Source organism: Mustela lutreola, chromosome 9 (genome assembly GCF_030435805.1).
Source record: "Mustela lutreola isolate mMusLut2 chromosome 9, mMusLut2.pri, whole genome shotgun sequence".
NCBI lineage: Eukaryota > Metazoa > Chordata > Mammalia > Carnivora > Mustelidae > Mustela > Mustela lutreola.
This window is the reverse complement of record NC_081298.1, coordinates 107,260,379-107,281,786: the sequence shown is the minus strand read 5'-3', so window position 1 is coordinate 107,281,786 and position 21,408 is coordinate 107,260,379. Positions and strand designations below refer to the sequence as shown.

At 42.5% G+C, this 21,408-nt stretch overlaps 1 protein-coding gene across 1 annotated transcript in view; it reads right to left on the bottom strand.

The window, feature by feature from the left end:
* Positions 1-18,253: 18,253 nt before the first annotated feature.
* Positions 18,254-21,408, bottom strand: part of RPIA (ribose 5-phosphate isomerase A) — a 37,767-nt gene continuing 34,612 nt past the window's right edge. Inside the window, exon 9 of the mRNA XM_059188333.1 lies at positions 18,254-19,162. Coding sequence (XP_059044316.1) covers positions 19,065-19,162 — 98 coding nt within the window. The 3' untranslated portion in view covers positions 18,254-19,064. The remainder of the gene's footprint in view (positions 19,163-21,408) is intronic.

The window sequence follows — 21,408 nt, the reverse complement described above, 5'->3', positions numbered from 1 at the left end:
TTCCTTATGACTTTCTTGGTTTTTAATACAAATTTTAGTTAGTTAACACACAGTGCAATATTGGTCACAATGATCACTTTGAATGATATGCATCATTCTCTCTTATAGACAATACATAATTTTCTTAGCCTTTTCTCCATTGTTGGACCCCATAACCTTTGGTCTTGACTCTTCCTTAGGATGGCCAGCTATGCTGGTATACCACTTTCCTTGAAAACTGGACTCACAGACCATCACTGAGAGAATGTGCCTACCCAGCTAGGGATACCTTGTCCCTAGGTACTTTGTCCCCAGGCAGCAATTGGTCATGTCTTGACTTGAGCTGGTCTCTAATTGTGTTACACGTATTTGTTTTATCTCATTAAAACACAGCTAGCTCCTTGAGATCAGAGGGCTGATTTTTCAGCCTCAAGGCTAATCAGTAGCTAGCATTCATGAACAGAAAAAAAAATGAACTCATGATCCTGGGTGAACAAACGTTTTCTGAATGTCTAGTATGTGTGAGATGCTTGCCAAGCAGTGCCTTATCCTTTGGTCAGCTAATTCTCACAAACCCATGAAGGAGATATTATTCCTACTTTACAAAAAAAAAAAAAAAAAACTGAGACTCAAGGACTGGTTTGACTTTCAGAAAAAAACCAGAGGAGTTTTATAAATACCAATTTCTTAAAATTTAGTCCCTTGAGATTTAGAACTTTGAGAGGAATCTTTAATTCTTAACCCAAAAAAGAAGAACAGCTGCCATGAAAATAAACTTTCCTGATGTTAAATCAAATCACCCACTGTTTCCTGTGATCCCAGACACATACATGGAAACCCATTCAAGCTCTTAAGTGGTATGTGACACCTCTTTAGAGAGGGTTGCTGATAGAAAGTAAATGGATTGTCAAGATGGTGAGATGATGTATTTTAACCATCAAGAATCATTTTTAGGCCCAGCTACTCCTGCTAGAATAATATTGTTGGGAGAACAAAATAAGACAGAAATGGTGAATTCAAAGACCTGAGCTCTAATCAGAAACATGGATACAAAATATTAAAGCTTCGGAAGGGCACTAGTTGAGGTGACCAAGAACAAGTCCTGTATTTTCCAAGCAAAGAAACTAGAGAGGTCAACTGACAAATGAAAGGTCCCACAGAAGTCTGGCAGATGCCATGATGAGGGGACAGATCTTCATCCTGTCATCAGTCTGAACAACAGGTGAAGAAGCAAGGGGGCTTCCATAGTGCCACGTCACATGGAACACAGGCTTCTATTTTAAGAACCCACCCCTGCACCTGCTCTATCCAGATGGGCTTGGCAAAAGAAGAAATGAAAACAGGGTTTTCTCACTATGGGGCTGGCATGAGGGTCCACGTCACAGGTTGCTTCAGCCACTGTGGAGGAACCAAATGTTGTTGATTCATACCCCGTAGAGGTGGGGGGGGGGGGCTCTCCTCCTAAGATTTGGGAATTCAATTACTACAGAGTTGTCCCCATAACACCAAGTGGAAAAATAAGGCAAAGTTGGTGATAGGGAATGTTTAATACTCTGACTCGCTGAATTCCTCCATGGCCACCTCTGTGCTAATTAAGCAGGAGGAATAGAAAGGAAGAAAAGGTCCAGTCCAGCCACAGGTTAGAGGCAGAAGAGTCAAAAGTGCACACTCCCTATTCAGCATGTCCAAAAAAAGAAAATCATTTGATTTGGAATCAATTGACAAGAAAAGCAGAAAAAAATTAGTCACAGTTTCTTGAGTATAATAAAAGTACAAAGAAAAGATTATGGACTTCAGAGCTAAGTAGACATGACTTTGAATCCACCTCTGCCATTTACTTGACTGGCCTTGAGACTAACACTATCAAAACCTCAATCTCTTCATCTGAAATTTTCATCCTTTTTTTTTTTAAGATTTTATTTATTTATTTGTCAGAGAGAGAGAGAGCGAGCCCATGCAGACAGAATGGCAGGAAGAGACAGAGAAAGAAACAGGCCCCCCACTGAGCAAGGAGCCCAATGTAGGACTTGATCCCAGGATGCCGGGATCATGACCCGAGCCGAAGGCAGCCGCCCAACCAACTGAGCCACCCAGGCGTCCCTCATCTGAAATTTTCAGATAACATAGCACCTCTTTAGAAGTTATTGTAAGGACCATGACAGTGTGAAAGCACCAGTAAGGGCCCAAGTAAAGGTAACTACTCTTGTTATTTTTATCCAACTATATGCAAACATTGCTTTAACTAATTTTTCAAAACCCTCCACTGCCAGTTCTTCATTCTGGAACATGAGCAATCATTCCTGTCCTTGGATCCCCAGTGAGGATACACAGGCCAATCTCTAGCACCTTCCTCTCACCAAGAACCTGCCATTCAAGTGCAAAGGATGCTGTGAGTTTTAGTTTAAACCATGTCATCAGACCACCTTGCTCTTGCTCTACTTGATGATTTAAAATCTGTTGTGTGCAGTTATCAAAATCCACAAAATGGGATGCCTGGGTGGTTCAGTTGGTTGAGCATCTTCCTTTGGCTCAGGGTCATGGGATTCAGTCCCACATCGGGCTCTCAGCTTATCGTGGAGCCTGCTTCTCCCTCTCCCTCTGCCATTACCCCTGCTTGTGCTCACTTGCTCTCTCTGTCAAATAAATAAATAAAATCTTTTTTAAAAATCCACAAAACATATTTCTTTAGAAAAAGATAAAATAAAAATACCAACAGTTAGGGAAATTGCCAAAATTTGTTGTGACCTCAGAAAATTCCCTGTTTACTGCCCCACTTATGGAATGGGTTACTCTAACTAAAATAAATGGAATAGATTTTAAAAGATTATGGCTAGAGTAGAATAAATCCAGTAGATCTGGTTTCCTTTCTTTAGCAATTTTCTTTCTTTAATGATTCAGAAGTCACTTCAGAACTTCATGGCAAGTTACTAAAGTTGAAAAGGGGGCAAACTGTTGGCAAATTAAGAATATATTTCATAAAATGTCAACTAAATTTCATTTTATGTTTTCATACTTCTGCATCTATAAGAGCTTTATAAACTACAAAGGACTTTACAATTATAGAAGGCTCTGTAGTTATTATTTGCCTCTGATTTCTAACCTAGAGCATTTTTCCTTTTGCAGAAGAACAAACATCTGATGCTTGCTGTGAGTCTTTGAAAGCAGCAGACTGGAGTCCCTCCTAAGCCATCACCTTGCTAACAATCTTGAGCATGTCACCAGGCCTCAGTCTCCCAGTCTCTAAGGTGAGGGGTTGCACTGAGTGACTGAGAAGGTCCCTTCCAGATCTAAAATGCTATGATTTCTACATGGCAATTCAAAGAATTTTTAAGATCCTTTCTTTGAATCTTACTTGCTATCCACAATGTGGAAATAGCCACTTTAATATGAAAAGAGGCCGGCAAAATTCATTTGAGAACACTGTCAAAGTTTCACCAAATGAAAAGGCATATAAAGAGATACTGCCCTAAAGAAGATGACTGGCCAAAGAGAAATTAAGATCATACGCTGCCAGAGACTGGGCCCCCCGTGTAGATTAACCTATGACTCCCCAGATGTGTGCACCTTGTGCCAGGCCTCCACAGACCTTCAGGAGCTTACTGCTAAAACATGTGCTCACCCACACAGATATTAAGAATACACCAGCAGAATCTAAGAGCAAGATTAGAAGATTATCCAGATTATACAAACAATATAGTCTGAAGAAAGCACAAATTAAATCTAGAAATCCCTAAGTATTCTAGTTTGAGTGTCAACACTGCACAAAATCACCAAAGCAACTGATCTAGTCTATCCTTCATCTGTGCTGCAGATTTTTTTTTTTAAGATTTTATTTATTTATTTGACAGACAGAGATCACAAGTAGGCAGAGACACAGGCAGAGAGGAGGAAGCAGGCCCCCTGCCAAGCAGAGAGCCCGATGCGGGGCTCGATCCCAGGACCCTGAGACCATGACCTGAGCCGAAGGCAGAGGATCAACCCACTGAGCCACCCAAGCGCCCCTGTGCTGCGGATGTTAATTGGGAGACAGTCGTCTAACCACAAATGGTATGTTTTAAAATAGTCAAGTGGCTTGGGGCGCCTGGGTGGCTCAGTTGGCTGTATGTCTGACTTCAGCTCAGGTCATGATCTCAGAGTCCTAGGATCAAGCCCTGCATCAAGCTCCCCGCTCAGCTGGAGTCTGCTTGTCTCTCTCCCCCTGCCTCTGCCCCTCTCCCTGCTCATGCTTGCTCACCCTCTTTCTCTAATTAATTAAAATAAAACAAGACTCAAGTGGTCTTAAATGGAAATAAAACCTAGTAAAATCACATTGGATTTGAAAGCAGACTTACACTTGGCTCTGGCTCTGCTCCTACGTGATGCTGACTGAGTCACTTCTCCCATCTAAAATGAGTCTCTCCCATCTAAAATCAAATGGAGGATTAAAAACATCTGCTTATGCTCTACACCATGTTGAGTAGTGGTCACACAACGTTTAAGGAAACTCTTGGGAAAGTTACTGTATGCAACCTTCTGAACAACTTCCAGGGCTACAAGCAGAATTTCATTTCATGAGAAACAACATGGGGCACCTTTTTGCCCTCATCAGCGATGTGAAATGGAACTGTTTTGTCTGCATGCGATGGGCTCACAGGGCTGCTCTCCTTACTGACTCCATGTTGGGTAACTAGACTGGTGCAAGCAATTTCCCTCAACTCCCTCATTCTAGACAGACACCTGCAATCACGGTCAGAAACAGAAAGTCAAAGTTTCCATTTTACTATGCAGGGTTTGTGACAAAAACTTAACACAATCAGGCTACCAAAGAGGAACTAATGCCAGACTTGAGGCCTGGAGCTAAGTGGGTTGTTTCTGTATTTCTCAATGAGATAATACTGTAGAATTTAGTATGTGAAGCTTAGTCATTCACAGTAAACATACATGAAGGCATATATGTATGTATTTCCTCCCTCACCTTGATACTCTTTTTGGCTGGCTGGGTATAGGAGGGATACAGAGGTGTGGAAATAAACTGTAAAACAACCCTCCCATGGTTGAAAAATAACATTTGTGAAACTCCTCAATTAGCACTATAAATTGGTATAAACTTTTGAAGAGGAATTTAGTAACTCATAGCAAAAGCCACAGAAATTCCACTCCCTTTAACTCAATAATTGTAAGTCTAAAAACCAAACATTGGAAAAATCCCACATGCTCAACAATAGGAGAAATGGCGAAGGAAATAATGGAAAGCCAACCCAATGGGCTAAGTTATACTCGTTTGGGAGGAGGCTTCTCAGGTCTGTGTGGCAACATGGAAAACTCAATGAGGCATTTGTCAAGGGATTCCACACACCCTACAATTAGCTTTATGTAAAAAAAAAACTACATGCTTATGAACAAAGATGGGGGGGACAACAAAAATGCTAAGACTACAGTATTAAAGTGCAAGACTTGAATTCTCTTCCTTGGAAATTTTTTTTAGAATGTCATTTTTTTCCCATAAGTAATATTCAGGAACCAAAAAAGGCAGGGAACAAGTTGCCAACGACTTGCTGCATGGACGAAGTCAGAATTAAACCATTGTCTTAATTTTCAGATTCAGATTCAACCAACCCCTCCCGAGTGCCAGCTCTGTGGCAGACCCTGGTCAGATCATGCCGCAGCCGTGGAGACCCTCCCCAACACCCAAAGTAAAGTTCTGTTGCTTAGCCAGACAAATATTAAAACCTAACCACTTCCCAACAGTGTGAACAGATCGCAAAGGTAAAATTTTACCACTTAGCAAATACTTCTCAGAATCTTAAATTATCTTTTATTGCCAACTGACATGTGAACCATTGAAATACATTTGTTTCACTGTTCTGGACTGAGGACCAGCTGTCTTAAATAAATTCACAGGGGCATATTTGGGGACAGATCCATGCTTTAGCTAATCAAGGTGCTTTTCTCCAGTTGCTCACATCCATCTGTCTGGTTCCATTCTTAAAAGTATTTAAAAGGGGAAGAGTTACAGTAATGAAAAGACTAGAGTGGATCAAAATATTTTACTGCCTTGATTGCTGAAAGCTTTTTCATTTTATATTTGGAACAGAAATAAGTGTCCTTGGTAAAACCTTCAAATAATATGAGGAATAATCATAGGAAGTAATTCTCTCTTTACCACTCCATATCCCCTAGATTAAGAAATTCTTACTCAAGTATTTTAGCTCTAATGTAGGTTTTTTAATAAAAATGGACTGAAAACAAAAGCGGGTATGTTAGAAAAGATATACCAAGCTAGACATGGTACAAACTCTCCTTGTAGAGAAAAATAATTCTTGACTTACTTTTTTTAATAAAGATTTTATTTATTTATTTGACACAGAGAGAGAGAGATCACAAGTAGGCAGAGAGGCAGGCAGAGAGAGAGGAGGAAGCAGGCTCCCCGCTGAGCAGAGAGCCTGATGCAGGGCTCAATTCCAGGACACTTGAGATCATGACCTGAGCTGAAGGCAGAGGCTTAACTCACTGAGCCACCCAGGCGTCCCTTGAATTACTTCTAAAACAAAAAATCTGAGGATTCACTTAAAATTATCCTTACTATTAAGTAAATAAGTAAATAAATAAATATTGTCCTTACTATAAAATTCATATTATAAAAGTATAGGTTATTTCAATTATAGAAAATTATACAGAAAAATAAGCTCTAGAAACCAGTCTTCTATTAGGATAAATATTTTGGATCATTTACTCTCTGCCATTACTTTACACTCTGATATACCCTGAGAATTAGACATGATCCAGTGGGGTTCCTACAGAAAGGAAAACACAAAAAATATATTTTGCCCCATTAAATGAATTTATAAATACTGAGTACTTGCCACATGGGTACAATTAAACACAAAATCTATAAGGTTACTTAGAAAAAGGATTCCTCTTCTCTCCCCAAAATATTTAAACAGAAATATAAAACTCACTACACTCACATCTTATAAAATAGTGATCTATTTTAGAAACAAGAATGCACTGTGGTGACTTTTACTGTATGTGAAATATAAAATAAGAAAGCATTAAATAAAATCCAAGAAAACTGTACTTAGTAGAAAGGAGCTGATCTGAGCCATCGACCCAGAAAGCACAACTCTCAGCTCTGCAAAGTACCTTGAGAATTTCCAAGATCAACACTTGCAAACATTATCAGCCTACGTTGATACTTAATCAGAGACTCAATTTTTCATGCCTGTAACAATTTACATTGATGAAAATGTGCTCATTTTCACAACTGAAATCACATCCATTACCCTCTCTTACCCCTCGTATCTGTGTTTTTCTTACATACTCTCTTTAAATACATTTCACCAAAGCAATCTTTTCCTTTAAGAGGTTTGATCTCATTTCCCAAAACAGAAAAGCATAAAGTTATAAAGCGTTCTGTAGTTATGGGAGGGAAGTTAAATAAATAAAAGCATATGCTCTCAGTTAGAGAGGGAGGGAAGGAACGGACTCACTATCCAGAATTACATGGAATTATTCCTCCACTTCACCAGACCTCTCTTGGATTTTCCAACAATACATCGCGTGCACGCGCGCGCGCGCACGCGCACACACACACACACACACACACACAGCAAACCCTGATGGGTACACAACCCAGAACCAATCGCAGTCCTGGGGGGACTCCAGGACCCAGCTCTTACCCCACAGTTTCTGCACAAGCAGCAGGTTGAAAGCATTCACTGTGGGGGCCCTAGTGTCAAGGGACCAGGACAGCTGCTCACGGGGCTCTAGGCACCTTATCAGAGCCCCATGACATTTTTGCAATGTCCACGACTCAAAGTCAGACCCATTTTTCCCTGGGAAAGCTTCCCCATTCCCTCAAATTATTTCCCATGACTGTTGAAGGCTGTGCATAGATGTCCAGCAAAAACTATGGGCCTAAAAAAATCCTGGAGGGAAGTTCAGGGAGGCAGGAATTCTAGCCTACCTTCAGTGCTGGGAAACCTAAGTGTACCCAGCACAGCAGACAAAGAAGAGAGAGCAGAAGTACCCAACAGTGGGGACACACAACCTAACTGCAAAGAAATGTCCTGAAAAATGCAGCTTTCACGACTCCTGGCATTTTGCTGGTTAAGTAGCCCAGGCTGATCTCTGAGAGTGGGTCCTGTTAGGCATGACGGCTTGCAGAAACAGCAGAAACTGTAAAATGTGGAGTCTTGCACTCATGAATTTGAGGCACTCAGGAAAAAGCCAACATGGTTTCATAGTGCATTTATTTATATACGACACTTAGGGCTGAAAGCTCTATCCAGTGACCCCTGGTTCCTCCATGTAAGCATAACCAGTACAGTAAGACTCAAGGTTCAATGGACACACATGGAACACTCCAAAGGGACAGGAAGGATCCACGAGTTCTGGTCGTGGCTGGCTTTCTCACAAGTCCTCCCAATAGCCTTTAATGGGAAGAAGAGGGGGCACCTGGGTGGCTCAGTGGGTTAAGCCTCTGCCTTCAGCTCAGGTCATGATCTCAGGGTCCTGGGATCGAGCCCCATGTTGGGTTCTCTGCTCAGCGGGGAGCCTGCTTCCTCCTCTCTCCCTGACAGCCTGCCTCTCTGCCTACTTGTGATCTCTCTCACCTCTGTCAAATAAATAAATAAAATCTTAAAAAAAAAAAAAAAATGGGAAGAAGAGGCAGCTCTGAGACAGACTGGCAGAGGCAAACCTCCAGGGGCCCTGGCCAGCCAACAGGGTGATGATCCCCTTAGCAATGTTGTGGAAATCCCAGTTTGTCAGTCTCAGCCAGGGAGGCCTTCTTGTGCTGGGGTGGAGCGCCCCCTGCTGGCCCTCGCCGAGGGAGACCACCCAACCCTTGGAAGGACCCGACAAAAGTCTGGAGCTTAATGAAAGAGACCCAATGTCCACAATTCTGTTGTTTGAATCAGACCCATACTTACATACTTTTTATTTTCATAAAAATGTGATTTGGTAGAGCGCCTGGGTGGCTCAGGGGTTAAGCCTCTGCCTTCGGCTCAGGTCATGATCTCAGGGTCCTGGGATCAAGCCCCATGTAGGGCTCTCTGCTCAGCGGGGATCTGCTCCCCCGCCCCCTGGGCCCCCCCTCCCCCCCTCACCCGCCAGCCCTCTGCCTGCCTCTCTGCCTATTCGTGATCTTTATCAAATAAATAAAATCTTTAAAAAAAATTGTTATTTGGCATCTCCCGCACACACACTTGCCATTTTTTATTTTATTAATATTGCTTGGGTTCTTTAAAACATACAGAAGAACACACGAAAATAAATCCTATGTAATCCCATCAGCAAAAATAACTACTTTTAACAACATATAATACACACAATTTGTATCTGGTCGAGATCATGCTGTGTGGCAGAGTCATTGCCCATCTACCCTCTGATCCATTCCCCGTGCTTGGCTCCATTGCCCACTGCCTTCTGGCTAGACTTGGCTAATCGGAGGCACTGGTAAAAGACTGGAAAGTGAGAAGAAGGCATAAGCCAAGATATCTGTCCCTCCCTCTGGTTTGAGGAGGAACTTTCCACTAGGGGCTGCATCTCCTCTATGGTTCCACCAACTTCCCAACTTCTGGCAACACCACCTTCTCCAGCCCTGGGGATGAGGTGACCTCCTGCTGCTGCTCATTCCGGTTGCTTCTACATAATGACTGGTTTCTCTGCTTTTCCATCACCTGTGAAGCATTTCCTCTAACAAATTCCTTTTGTTTGAAATACTGACTGGTTTACTTTCTAAGTTAGATCCTGACTGTTATATATCACATCAATAATTTTGGGCTAAGGGGCACCTGGGTGGCTCAGTGTGTTAAAGCCTCTGCCTTCAGCTCAGATCATGATCTCAGGGTCCTGGGGTAGAGCCTGCATCAGGCTCTCTGCTCAGCAGGGAGCCTGCTTCCCTTTCTCTCTCTCTCTGCCTGCCTCTCTGCCTACTTGTGATCTCTCTCTGTGTGTCAAATAAATAAATAAAATCTTTAAAAAATAATAATTTGGGGTTAGTTTATCACCTGGTATTATTCTAAAGAAGTTCTACTGTATCTTTAGTTCTTTACAAACCTTTCTTAATGGCTGCATAATATATTACGTCACACCAGAGTGGACTTGCAATATTTGAGTTTCCACTGTCTGCTAAAATGTAACATTGTATGGAAATCCTTGTGCAACATTTATATCTACATTTCTAAGTGTTTGCTTCGACTAGATTCTTGGAGGATTTAAAAGGAATGATTCATTTAAAGATTCTTGATAAATATTGCCCAAACAATCCCCAGGAAGAAAAATTACAACCCAGCTAGAGGTCTAAAAGAGTCAATCTCACTATGCCATTGGCAAATCTGATCACATTCATTTTACTTTATCTTAAAGGTTTTATTTATTTATTTGACAGAGAGAGACATAGCGAGAGAGGGAACACAACCAGGGGGAGTGAGAAAGGGAGAAACAGGCTTCCCACTGAGCAGGGAGCCGGAATTGGGGCTCAATCTCAGGATCCTGGGATCATGACCTGAGCCGAAGGCAGATGCTTAATGACTGAGCCACCCAGACACATCTGATCACATTAACTTTATTTGATAATTTCCTAGATTAAAAAAAAAAAGTTATCTTGTTACTGTTTTACTGTAAATGTGTTTTGTTTTTATTGTTAATGAGGCAGAACATTTTTCAGATGTTTATTAATTGTGTGTATTTCCTCTTCTGTAAATTATCTGTTTTACTACATAGTTCTTAGTGATTCTCTTATCGACTAGGGCATCAGTCAGTGTTCTTAGATGCTAACAACAGGAGTTGGCTCTGACTAAAGTAAGCAGAAACTGGGTTTATTGAAAGTATATCATGTGGCTACAAAATGGATGGGAAGGCTGGAAAATTAGGTTCAAAAAATAGAAGCAAGGGAACTTCGTAAGCTGGAAATACAACCAAGAATACAACCAACTATCCTAAAATAGTCTGAATAAATGCCAGTGTTGATGCTGCTATCCTGAGTGTTGTTCTTGGCTCTACTGCCACCCACCACCGAATTCCAGATGCTATCAGCAGAATGAACATTTAACTGTTCTTGTATTTTTGTCATTCCCTGTGACAACTTGCAAACTCTGCATCAATTCCTTCCCTCTTCAAGAAGTGGAATCTATTTCTCCACCTCTTTGAATCAGGGCTGGCATTTTGACTCGCTCTAGGCAATAAAAGTGAGACTGACATTGTACAATTTCTGAGGAAGGCTTGCAGCTTCCACAAGAATGCCCCTTCCAAGAATCCAGCTGCCATGTTGTTAGGAAGCCCAGGACGTCCCATGGAGAGTGAGAGGCCCGGGCATTCCCCAGACAGTTCAGCTTCAGTCAAACTGCCCCAGCTAAAGCCACGTGCAGCAGAGATGGGTCATCTCCACCAAGCTGTAATCAACTTAAAGGACTATGTGCAAATGAATGGTGGTGGTTTTTTAAGTAGCTGAGTTTTGTGGTAGTTTGTTATGCAGTGATAGATAACTTAGACGCTATCTTTACATGCAAACCCTGGGCAGGAACAGCCCATTAGCAAGGCCTTGGTCCATGCCCTGGCTGCCAGGGAGTGGGAAGAATGGACATTTCCACTTCAGTGGCGGGGCGGAGGGGGGGGGGGGGTAGAGATATGTCCAAAGCAAGTTTCAACGGTGAGGAATTCCCCAAATAGAAATAGGAAGTTCAGATGATAGAAAAATCCAAAAAAATCTGTTACACTCTGTATCTGCCTTTTTTTTATTTGCTTTTAAATACTGATTTTTCTCTACAGATATTGATAATTGTGTCTCCTTCCAAAGAATTTATATTCCTTACTTCCATTTTATATCTTATGGTGTTTGTAGGATTCTTAAACAATGGATCACTTTAATGGAAACACTTTCAGGTTAACTGGATTTAGGAAGTTTCAAAGTTCCTGCCCTCGGGTAACTACGGACACTGCCTAATGCCTGGGACAAAATGCCCACAGGAGAGGATGCTTCCTGGCAGTGGAAGCATCTCTCCAAATCCAGACACTGGAAAGAAAACATTTCATCAGCCTTAAAGAAAATCTTCCAGTAAACTGGGAAACTCCCCAGAACAACTTCTTATAGAGTCATAACTGATACCCCTGGCCGGACTCTTCCTCATCTGTCCTACCTTCCTCTCTGAAGCCAACAAGGACTCTGATCTCCACGACCTAAAAAGCCCCACTGTAGGATTAAGGCCCAAGTCCTTAGTTGTGGTGAACATGGCCCATCAGTATGTGTCCCCTACCTCCCATTCTTCTCTCAACACCTCCCTAGAGGTAGCATTCCTGGTGAGCCACACACAGCTCCTGGAAGTTATCTGTACCCACCAGGTCCTTGATAACCCTTGTCTTCCCACATTCTGTTCCCACTTCATAGGATGCCTCCTTCCATCTCACTCTGCCCCTGGCCACCACCTCTAGCCTGCTGGGCTTCTGCTCTTCCTTCAAGATTCTGCAACTAGGGGACGCCGGGGTGGCTCAGTTGATTGGACGACTGCCTTCGGCTCAGGTCATGATCCCGGAGTCCCGGGATCGAGTCCCACATCAGGCTCCCAGCTCCATGGGGAGTCTGCTTCGCTCTCTGACCTTCTCCTCGCTCATGCTCTCTCTCACTGTCTCTCTCTCAAATAAATAAATAAAATCTTAAAAAAAAAAAAAAAAGATTCTGCAACTAGAACAACTACTGAGAAATTCAGTAAACTATATACAGTAAAAGAAACAAACAAAAGAAGACCAGAGGAATTTTTAAAATTATGTTAAAATTACCTATTTAAATCAAAAGAAGATAGTAAAGGAAGACCAAAACAACAATAAAAAGACAGAAGACAATGAAAATGTCCATACAGAAACCTGAATGATTCTTCACAGCAGCATTTGGTGAATGGATAAATAAAATGTGGTCTAGCCATACAGTAGAACATCATTCAGTAATAAAAGAATGAAGTAGTGATCCATGCTACAATATGGGTGAACCTTGAAAACATTATGCCAAATAAAAGCAGCAAGATACAAGATCATGTAAGATTCCATTTACATGAAATATCCAGAAGAGTGGACATCGATAGAGACAGAAGTGATTCCATGGTTGCCTAGGGTTGGGAGTGGGAGTGGGAGGTACGGGGAGGGAAAGTTGGGAGTACCTGCTAATGGACACAGGATTTCTCTTTGGTGATAAAAATGTTGTAGAATTGGTTGTGATGGCTGCACAACTGTGAATATACTAAAAACACTGACTTATACACTTTAAATGGGTATTTATAAATGGAACTTCTATCTCACTAAGGCTGAAAAAAAATTTTAACTTAAAAATTTTTAAGATTCAGCTAAATGACCACCTATGGTACCAGTGTTTCCCTGACTTTCCAAACAGAACACACACACATACACTTATCTCAAGTGAACCTATATGGCATTTCATTGGGGCATATAAAATTTTTGCAACAATTTTTTTTTTCCAGCAAACTCCAGGACAAGAGTTGGCAAGACATTTTAAGGAAATATGTGGGGCGCCTGGGTAGCTCGGTGGGTTAAAGCCTCTGCCTTTGGCTCGGGTCATGATCCCAGGGTCCTGGGATCGAGCCCCGCATTGGGCTCTCTGCTCCACAGGGAGCCTCCTTCCTCCTTTCTCTGCCTGCCTCTCTGCCTATTTGTGATCTTTGTCTGCCAAATAAATAAATAAATAAATTTAAAAAAAAAGAAAGAAAGAAAAAATGTTATGGGAAATAGCATACATATAAAAGTAGAAAGTAGTGAACCTCCATGTACCTGTGATCTAGCTCATGGTTTTCCCAACCACTGCACCCCCACCACATTATTTTTGGCAAGGAACCTAGAAATATTAAATCCACAGTAGTCTAACAACAATTTGACATTTATTAAGTGTTTTATGGGCCTATAACTGTTCTAAGCACTTAGCATGAATTAGCTCTATTAATCCTCAAAACAATCCTAAGAGATAACATTATTATGCCCATTTTACTCCGAGGAAATCAAGGCTGAGAGGTAAAATAACTTCTCCAGAAGCTAGTAAGTGGCAGACTGAAATTCTAAACCGAGGTTGGTGAGTATCTCAGAAAAAGTAGTACAACACAACTAAAACAATCATTTAACTTAGAAGCTGAAAGAATGGTGTTCTCTTTCCTGGAGTTAAGGCTACTGACAAGGTCAAGAAGCATAGATGAAGTACAGATGGTCTCAGTTCAAACTGGGGCTCCCTCGCCGGGGAGCCCTCCATGTGACTCAACTCTGTGGGCTCTAAGAAATCTCCAAGGCCACAGGAGGTTCTCAGCTTGTTCCAAGAAATCAAAGGAGGCTTCAGAAAGCCAGAACAAGGACAACACCAGAGTTATCTGGAGTTCTAGAACCGTGCTCACCAACAGTTAAGTCATTCACCAGTGCAGCCATGGAACACTTGAAAAGTGACTAGTCCAAAATGAGATGTGAAGTAAAATGCACAGTGAAGTAAAATGTATTTTGAAGACTTGGAACAAAATGTCAAATATTGATTACATGTTGAAACAGTTAATATTTTAGATACGTTGGGTCAAATAAAGGATTTTACTGAAATTAATCTCATCTGTCTCTTTGTACCTCTTTAGTGTCGCTACTAGAACGTTTAAAATTCCGTATGTGGCTCACATTTCTATTGGGCAGTGGTGTTCCTGACCGTAACATCTATGCTGCCCCAGATGCCGGCTCCCTGTGGGCCCTGACCTTGTGAATACCTGATGCAGATTCACCAAGAAATTGGGGGCAGCACCACTGGCACAGAAGAACATGGGCCAAGTGCAGCGAAAATCAGATCGGAGCTCTAGAACCTTCAGAACTCATCAGTGACTGCAGCCTGGCCCAACCCACCACAACAGCTTCTGAAATAAAACAAGGATGAACACAACTCTGAACTGGGATACTCCGGAACCTGGGATCTCCCTCAAATGTAGTTCTGTCACCAGGGAGACACTAAGTGGTCTTACTGCCACTGGGCAAAGCTGACAGAGATGCCTCCAGGGCTCCAGTTCCCAGAGATGGAGCTGTATCCTCTCCTGCTGCTTCGAGAGATGCTTCTCAGCAACCCGACTTAGGGAATAGGCTTCAGTGCTAAATTTATTCCTTTCATCGGTGTGCGTACCGTGTTGGCCGCAGAACACGGGAATTGCCTTTCCAGAGAAGATCTCTCCATCCCGCTCCACCGCCTCCCCCCCCCCCCGACTTCCCACATTCACACACACTTCCCCCTTCTCAAAGTACCATCACAGATGTTTACCTGCAGAGTCAACCTGGGCACATTTGAATGCTAGGCTATATTGGAGTGTTTTGCTGTCCTGTGATACAAAGTGGTTACTAAAAAAGCAAAGGCACTGAACCTATGTCAAAAACATCATGATTAGCGGGTTAGTGGAGAGTGAAGGCTGACGCAACCCGAAATAGGTCCGCCTCAGCTGCTAGGTGTGAGAGGAAGCGAGCAAACGGGCCTTTGAGAAGAGTTCTGAGAAGTGGTTGTCATGGCACCAGTGAGGTCTTTGAAAGCTGGAGCTACATCATGGGTATCTGAGGCCTGACTCCTTTGTCCCAGTGTCCAATACACACAGCAAGTGCTTAATACTTTTTAATCAGAGAAAACAGTTGGTTATAGAATGCACAGGCCTCCTGGGTCCTGGGGTGAGCGTATCCGAAGAAAGAGAAGTGTAGCCCTATACTAGCTATAGTCAGGCCTTGGTGTAGCTATGAGCTGGCCTGGCACCCACCCCGCGAGTGGGGTATTCTCCCGTGGAACATCAACAATTTCACACAACTCCATTGGACATGGGCACTCTGGGACTATAGAGGATGAAGACCAAAAACCGGATGACTCCCTGATTACATCCCAACACAGACAAAACGTGAGCAGCATCCAAATCACAAAAAGGACCAGACATCCCCATATTCTGGCTGAGTGATTGTGGCTTCTTTACAAAGCTGATTTAGCCTCACTCCATTCTTCTTACCCAATCACAAAATTCTCCTGCTTCCAATTCAGTCCAATCCAGAGCAGAGCCCTGCTTCCCTGGCCCTTCCTCCAAAGCACCAGACACAAGCCCAAATCCCCAAAGCCTTAACACCCTCTGACTGAGACACCCCACAGCCACACACGGCATGTGACTTCCCTCATGCGATGGGTCAATAAAACCAACTCTGTTCAATTACGCATTCCTGAAGAGTCTTTCTGACTAAAGGGAACTCACAGTTCTTACCCACGAGCAGCACCCATTCCCAAGTGAGCCAAGCCTCAGGTTGCCACTGTGCCTATCTACGTCCCCAGGCCTGGGAAGGAGAAAAGGAATCAAGTACCGGGGAAGAGGTCAGTCATGGCAGAAGATGACATCCCCGAAGTGCCCTTTCCCATGGCTCACTCTAGGTTGGTGTATTTTGTTGCTGCCATTAAAGGTAGCTCATCCAAAACCAGAAATTAATCTTACAGGATTACCTATAAGCTTACACAGACACACACACACACACACACACACACACACACAAAATTTCATTATCTTCAGTAATTTAACAAGTTGCAAATGATGGACACAAGAATTAAGGAATGCAAACTATCTAGAATCCTGATAGTAAGGAGTAAGGACCAGAGCCAGTTAAGCCTGGCCTCCTTCCCAGTGTCTGACCTGAACAAGTTACTTAAACTGAACTTGTTTCTCACTCTCCAGATTAAAAGAACAAACACCATGAGTGGCTGTAAGATATGAAGGCAAAAGCCCAGAATAACACGGGTCCAAGTGCTGTAACAGGCAGGAGGCTGTTGCCGGTTACCTAACCACTTTTCCCACCTGCTGGCCCACCTCTTCCCACTATGCTGACAATTCCTTCACATCACTGCTCCACGCCACCATTCCTGTCTCATCCACCACAGAGAAAGCATCTAGAGCACGAGAGGGATGTTAAGCACCTCTCCCCTCCCTCCCACAAGCGCCCACTAGAATTGGAATGTGATGGGAACTCAGAGAAAGGCTGATAAATGAATCAAAACTTTAAGCTCTAGCAGAAACCAAAATTGAGTCAATCTTATTCAAATGCAAGTGATTTTCCCCCTTTGATGCCTCCCAGAAGCCTGACTGTTTAACTCGGCCATAACCTTTCGAAAACACCAGATGGGCAGCGGCCTGCCCTGTGCCCAATCCACTATGTGCCTGCAATTTTTTTCCATCTATCACCTGCAAGATCACATTTGGTAACAATTTCATTGAAGAACCTTCAATCAGAATTTACCTCTAGAATAAATGTCTGTATGTGTGTCTCAAGCATAGCAGGGGTTTTTTCGCGAGAAGGAAAACCTCACGTCAACACTCACAGGGGCTGCCTTCCGGCCACAGGTGTGAACGTCCCTGAAAGCCACTGAGAATGGCCATGTGATGTGGAGTGTGCAGGTGTTTTTCAGAAACCCAGTTTAGCTTTGTTGTTTATCTTTATCCCTGAACTTAAACCCACGCCACAAGAGCTTGAAAGGATCTCAAATATTAGTTCTATCAAGTTCTCTTGGCTAGGATCTAGCACCCGTTTCATGCAGAGCTTACCTATCATCTAGACCAGAAGCGGCTCAAAAACAAAGTGCTCCTAACAACACGTTTCCTAACACAGTGCGAGGCAACATTTTTAAAGAGTACTTGAGAGTGAAGAAAAAGAAAAGGAACTTGGCAAGAAACAGAGAGCCTCCTTAAAGTGCTGTTGCCTTTCATTCGGGCCCCTGGATTAGCAGGGACGGAGGCTACAGTCCAAGGCTGCGACCCCAGGACGCGCTGACCGCAAGGACTGCCCGGAGTCTCGTGCAGGCCGGAACAGGGGATATGAAGGCTCTCAGCATGAACTCCAGTCCCATCCAGAATGACCACCGGGCTGATGATAGCCTTCCCTCTCCCCATCTCTGAGGCCTTGTGGATGGCACAATGCCCACTGGGGACACAATCTGGAGATCAGTGAGAATAAAGAGGGAATACAAGGAACCTGCTTAATGCTCACTAGCTTCGGGGACTAACGGTCAGACTAATACATCTCCTGGGGATAACTGGTGACTTGTTTAGCTGAGTTATCTTCCATTAACAAAGAAAATACATTTTGTTTGACAAAAGTCTCTGGAATAAAACCGACATTAAGCCAGCTCTATTATAAAGGAAATATTTACCAAGTCTTTGGCTCAAGATTTCTTGAGTAAGTTCCACTCCTTGTCAATGATCCAGTGTAAACTGGTGTACAAAACTGATCCCTATTTTACTGCAAAACTACTGCAAAGAGTAAAGACTCAGAGTCAAAACGGCACCATACTGTTTTATTTCAACTCTCAAACAATGTAAGGAAATGACAACTTCTGACGATGAACCATGCAAGTAATAACAAAGGAACAGGAAAAATATTAACAACAAAAACAATTATTTAAAAGTATTTCACATTTCACAGCAGTGCTTTGGCAGTACTGGCAAGTGTTTCTGGCCAACTGCTTCCCACGACAGGTGTCTGGAAGAACCCCATCTTCTCCCTGACAGTTTACACTCTGAGTCACTACACACCACACTGCTCCACTCGCCAGACTTTTGTAAACCTCATCTTAAAATATGTATCTGAGGATTGTGCGTTATCACAACAAAAACTAACGACAAAACAGTGTGGTAGAAAAGTAAACTCTAACATTTCCAGTAAGGCATCAGGGAATCACTGCTGGCTGGGCCCTTCATTTTACCAGTTTAAAGAAAAGGTTTGATTTACATTTCTCAGCAAACCCAATATTCAGAAGCTTAACCAGCAGACTCAAGTTAAAAGTTTAAAAGATAGTCCCTTTCCTTTTTTTTTTTTTTTTTTTTTTGGTAAATATTTCATATAAAACATGAAATCAAGTTCTACTTTAATAAAAAAAAACTGAGTATTTTTTAATAGTAAAAATATATATGTTTATAACTCTCTTTTTAAAAAGACATTAAATAACAATACTTCAGAAGACTGGAGTTAACCCCCCACCCCACCCCCACCTCCACCACCAGCTCTCCCTCTGGCACAGGTACATTAAGGCAAAGATTCCTGGAGAGGCATGTCCACCTAGGTGAACACACTCTGCTCCTGCAGGGTCAACAGAAAGGCTTCTCCCTCATGTTCACAGAGCCGTCCTGCATCCCGAAGTAGACTCTCTCAGCCATGTTAATGAAAAGGCCTGTGTCCACCACACCTGCAGGATGAAGGATGGATAAAAGCATTAAGTTTCAATTTCCCAACTCCAGAGAGTCAAGGATCATATGCAACTGCTATGAGCAGTACAGGATCATATGCAACTGCTATGAGCAGTACAGGACAAAATGACAGGTCTGAAGTCTTTCCTCTCTCAGAACAATGAAGAGAGATTCAGATTATTTTTATTTCTTCCTGCAATCTCTTTCTCCCCTGCCATCTTGGCTTTCTACTATACCCAAATGTGCCAACTTTTTTCCTGCCTCAGGGTCTTTGCTCATGCTCTTCTGCTTGCTGGTCTACATCTTAGAGCACGTCCAAGGAGATAGTTCTTCTCTGTCCTTCAGATATCAGATGACAAGTCATCTCTTCAGAGACTCCATAACTATTCTAAGTAACCCCGACTCCTAGTTATTGTCCTTTTTTTCTTTAAAATTGAAGTACAGTACCACACAGTGGTAAATGTAGTTTCCATTTGTCACCATATAAAGTTGTTACAATATAACTGACTATACTTCCTATTCCATACTTTTCATCTCCATGATGTACTTATTTTCTAACTGTAACTTTAGACTTCGAAAACCCTTTCACCTATTTTGCCTATCCCCCTCCCCTCCCCTCAAGCAACCAACAATCTGTTTCTGGTTGTTTTGTTTGTTCATTTGTCTTATTTTATAGATCGCACATGTAAGTGAAATTATATGGTATCTGTCTTTCCATGACTTACTTCACTTAGCATAATACCCTAGGTCCATCCACATTGTTGAAAATGGCTTGATCTCATTCTTTTTTATGGCTGAGTAAAATCCCATTGCACATATGTACCAAATCTTTATCCATTCATCTGTCAACAGACACTGATGCTGCTCCCCATCTTGGTTATTGCAAATAATGCTCCAATCAACACAGGTGCATACATCTTTTCAAATTACTGTTTTCATTTTCTTTGGGTAAAATACCCAGCAGTGGAATTACTGGATCATACAATACTTTTTAATCTTTTGAGGAACCTCCATATGGTTTTCCACAGTAGTTACACCAATTTCCCTTCCCACCAACAGAGAATAAGGGTTCTCTTTTCCCCACATTCTCACCAACATTTCTTTTTGGATTTTTTTTTTAACAATTGTTATTTCTTATTTTTTTTATTCTAGTCATTCTGACAGGTATAAGGTGGTATCTCTTTGTGGTTTTAAATTTGCTTTTCCCTGATGATTAGTGATGCCGATCAGCTTGTGATTTTAGCCATCATTATGTCTTCTCTGGAAAAAATGTCTATGGAGGTCCTCTGCCCAGTTTTTAATTATGTTATTGGTTTTTTGTGTTGAGTTGTAAGAGTTCTTTATATATTTTACATTTTAAGTCCTTATTGGATATAGCATTTGCAGATATGCTCTCCCATTCAGTAGGCTGCTTTTTCATTTTGTTGATGATTTCCTTCACTGTGCAAAAGCTTTTCAGTTTGATACAGTCCCAATATTTTATTTTTGCTTTTCTTTCCTTGCCTGGGGAGAAGATCCAGAAAAAAATGTTCTTAAGCCAATATCTTTACTGCCTATTTTCTTTCAGGAGTTTCATGGCTTCAGGTCTCACACTTGGAACCCATTTTGAGTTTACTTTTGTGTGGTGTAAGAAAACTGGTCCAGTTTCGGTAAAGAATTAGAAGATGGCAGAGAAATAGCAGGCTGAGACTACATCAGGTAGCAGGAGATCAGCTAGATAGCTTATCAATCCATTGCGAACATCTACAAATCCAACAGGAGACCGAAGAGAAGAACAGCAACAATTCTAGAAACAGAAAATCGACCACTTTCTGAAAGGTAGGACCAGTGGAGAAATGAATCCAAAGCAACGGGAAGATAGACCATGGCAGGAGGGCCAGCTCCTAACAAGCGACAGAGCAACAGAGCACAAAATCAGGACTTTTAAAAAGTCTGCTCCATTGAGGGACATCACTCCAGAGGCTAAACTGGGGTGAAGCCCACACGGAGTCAGCATGGCCCCAGGTCCCGCGGGGTCACGGAAGGATCGGGGGTGTCTGAGTGCTGCAGAGCTCGCATGTATTAGAGCGGGGAAGCCAGCCAAAGAGACAGAGCTGAGGCGTGAGCTCTCAGCTCTGGGTTACCTTGAACCAGTCACAGGCTGGGGGAGCTCGGAGGGCAGCCAGAGGCCAGGGACACAGGTGATTGAGTGCTTTTCTCTGGGGGTGCACTGAGGAGTGGGGCCCCAAGCTTAGCTCCTCCAGGT